This window comes from Montipora capricornis, chromosome 2 (assembly GCF_036669925.1).
Source record: "Montipora capricornis isolate CH-2021 chromosome 2, ASM3666992v2, whole genome shotgun sequence".
In the NCBI taxonomy this organism is placed as follows: domain Eukaryota; kingdom Metazoa; phylum Cnidaria; class Anthozoa; order Scleractinia; family Acroporidae; genus Montipora; species Montipora capricornis.
In genome coordinates this window covers 51,543,831-51,546,202 of record NC_090884.1, presented here as the reverse complement: position 1 = coordinate 51,546,202, position 2,372 = coordinate 51,543,831, and the positions used below count along the sequence as shown (strand labels likewise).

The window sequence follows — 2,372 nt, the reverse complement described above, 5'->3', positions numbered from 1 at the left end:
GTGCTTGTGAGGCCATGGAAGCCAAGCCGGCAGCATGGTTTGTCATCGACAAGGCCGGCAAAAAAGGCGGTAATTTACACTTTCTCAACGCATGACCTATGTAGATCATTCTTGCCGTTTAGCCTCTCTATTAAGTAAATTTTTGAGCCAAGGCCGAAAAAGCAATATTCTCGATCACCCCATCTAGTCATTGAAATAAACAGGAGTATTTCAGTATCGCTCATCTATTTTTACTTCAATATACTTGACTGAGATATGGCTGAAAAACAATATCTCAAACCAGTTTACGCCATTCATCAGTCACTTTTTCTTGTTAGATCAGAAGGACAGCTGTTAACATAACGAATTTTTATAACCTTCTATTTAAAACTATGGAATGACCAGTCGTCAATCGATGCAGAACCAGTTCAGTTCTACAGCTATTCCAAAGTCAACGTAAATTCAGCGGTCACATTCCACGCCTCTGGTTTGACATCTTGTGGACAACAATCTTTTGTATTGTAGAAAGCAATTCGAAAAATCAAAACAGTTAGTATAAGTTCTAACACTCTCATTGTTGTTTGTATTGCGAACCATGGCCAATGTCTCGCGTAATTTCCTTGCGCGAAAATTCCAAATTCGCCAACGCTAACATACAGAGAAACTGAAAAAGTAAACAAGCCAAAAAATGATGCAGCGCTCATGAACAAAAACAATCTCTTGAGTTTTTTAGTATCTCGAACTTGACACGGATCATTTCCCGTGCCAAAATGGAATGAAGACTCGAGATTCCGCCATATTCTCAACCCTGCGACAAGATATCCTACAGAAATAATGAAGCCCCAAATTGAAAAAACGACATGGCATACAAATATTGTTATCCTAGCTTGTGGGTAAAACCACACGGCAGTATCCGACATGACCACATAAACAATATTAGCAGAAGTGATCGCCATTAGCAAAGGAAGATTTCGCATTTTCGGAGGCCCTAAACCAGTCTTTGTGGTTTCCAGGACGATCAAAAGCATTACGCTAAACGCTGAGGTGATGAGCGCGGTAGCAGTGCCCCATAAAATCAAAGTCACCAAGCTCTGAGCCGGAGAGGAAGAATCTCTTGAAAAGTAAGGATCCCATAATAACCCGAGGGATCGCCCGATTCCTGCAAACATCAGGCCGAGGTTTGTAACCACGAAATGAACTTTTCGTTTCGCAAAAACCATCTTGCGAAACCAAAATAGAAAAAATAATGAGTACAGCGCTGTGAGACCAAACAGACCGCCAAAGCCGTAGGTATGTGCGAACCACATCCAGTCAAATTCTGGTAATGCTATGTTCCATTCGGGGTGAGGTTCGGGCCAAAGTTCCTTCTCCCAGGTGGCAAAATCATGATCCGGTGAAACCGTCTCTGGTTTTTCCGAGTCTCCGTGGGAGTCACCCATTGCGTACCAGCTTTATAGGCTGTTTATCAACTCGGAAAACGATCTAAAAGTCTTCTTTATCAACTGTCGTGTCCGAACTGAAAACACACGAAACAAATTAAGCATCTCGTCCCAAACGCTTCACGATTCAGTATCTGATTGCAATTTTAGTTACAAACCAAATGAGATAAAGATAGTTGGTAGTAAAATGTGATGAAATATTGATTCTTAATCCGCGATCAGTAAAACACACTTTCAATTAAAATGAAGAAGGCAATTAACTCTTACCTGGTAGTTTGAATACAATCTTAAAGTCATAGGTACCGTCAGATTTCTTTCTGTTTTCTGTAATTCACCATGAGCTAGAATGTTACTGAAACAAAGCGATTTCTGATACAACTATCTACATCGAAATAAAGGCAATAACATAATTCTTTATGGCGTGATTTGATCTTGAATGTGACGTTGTCACTAAAGAGCGACTATTGGTTGTCTTTTTGTCATGTACTGTTTTTGTAAGCCATTGTTGAAAATGAATATTTCACTGGATGCCAACCGTCACCGCCACCTTACAACGTCATAAGTGTCTCTTCTTAGCTTGACATTGACGACTTTGATGTGTTCAATCAGTTCGGTTTCCCATATGTTGTCAAGGTATCACTATGACTCTTTGTTTGCTAAATATTAGTTTAGCTTAAAAAGGCTCAGGATATTGAAAACTATGAAATTTAAGTTTTTACGCTAAAACAGAGTTCTGTTGTCATTTAATATTAGCTCTGTAATCATCTTTGTGCACGAAAAGCAATGATTCGAGTTGAGATAAAAGGCAGCCGGCCTCTTAAGGCTAACATTAGTTTTGCGTTTGTGCAAGATATAACATCATGTTTACGTAGCAAACCTAGGATTGGCCATCGTATATTTTCGCAAACTTGCGATAGCGTAAATTGCGATCGCGACTTACAACTTGCGATCGTG

The 2,372-nt window shown here is 39.8% G+C and overlaps 1 protein-coding gene across 1 annotated transcript; it reads right to left on the bottom strand.

The window, feature by feature from the left end:
• Positions 1 to 208: 208 nt before the first annotated feature.
• On the bottom strand, positions 209 to 1,826 carry LOC138038100 (proline-rich transmembrane protein 4-like). The gene is made up of 2 exons (XM_068883922.1): positions 1,686 to 1,826; positions 209 to 1,495 (listed from the first exon to the last, which is right to left on the bottom strand). Exon 2 carries the CDS (start codon positions 1,416 to 1,418, stop codon positions 420 to 422), a length of 999 nt encoding a protein of 332 aa, XP_068740023.1. The 5' UTR covers positions 1,419 to 1,495; positions 1,686 to 1,826; the 3' UTR covers positions 209 to 419.
• Between the last annotated feature and the right edge of the window lie 546 nt (positions 1,827 to 2,372).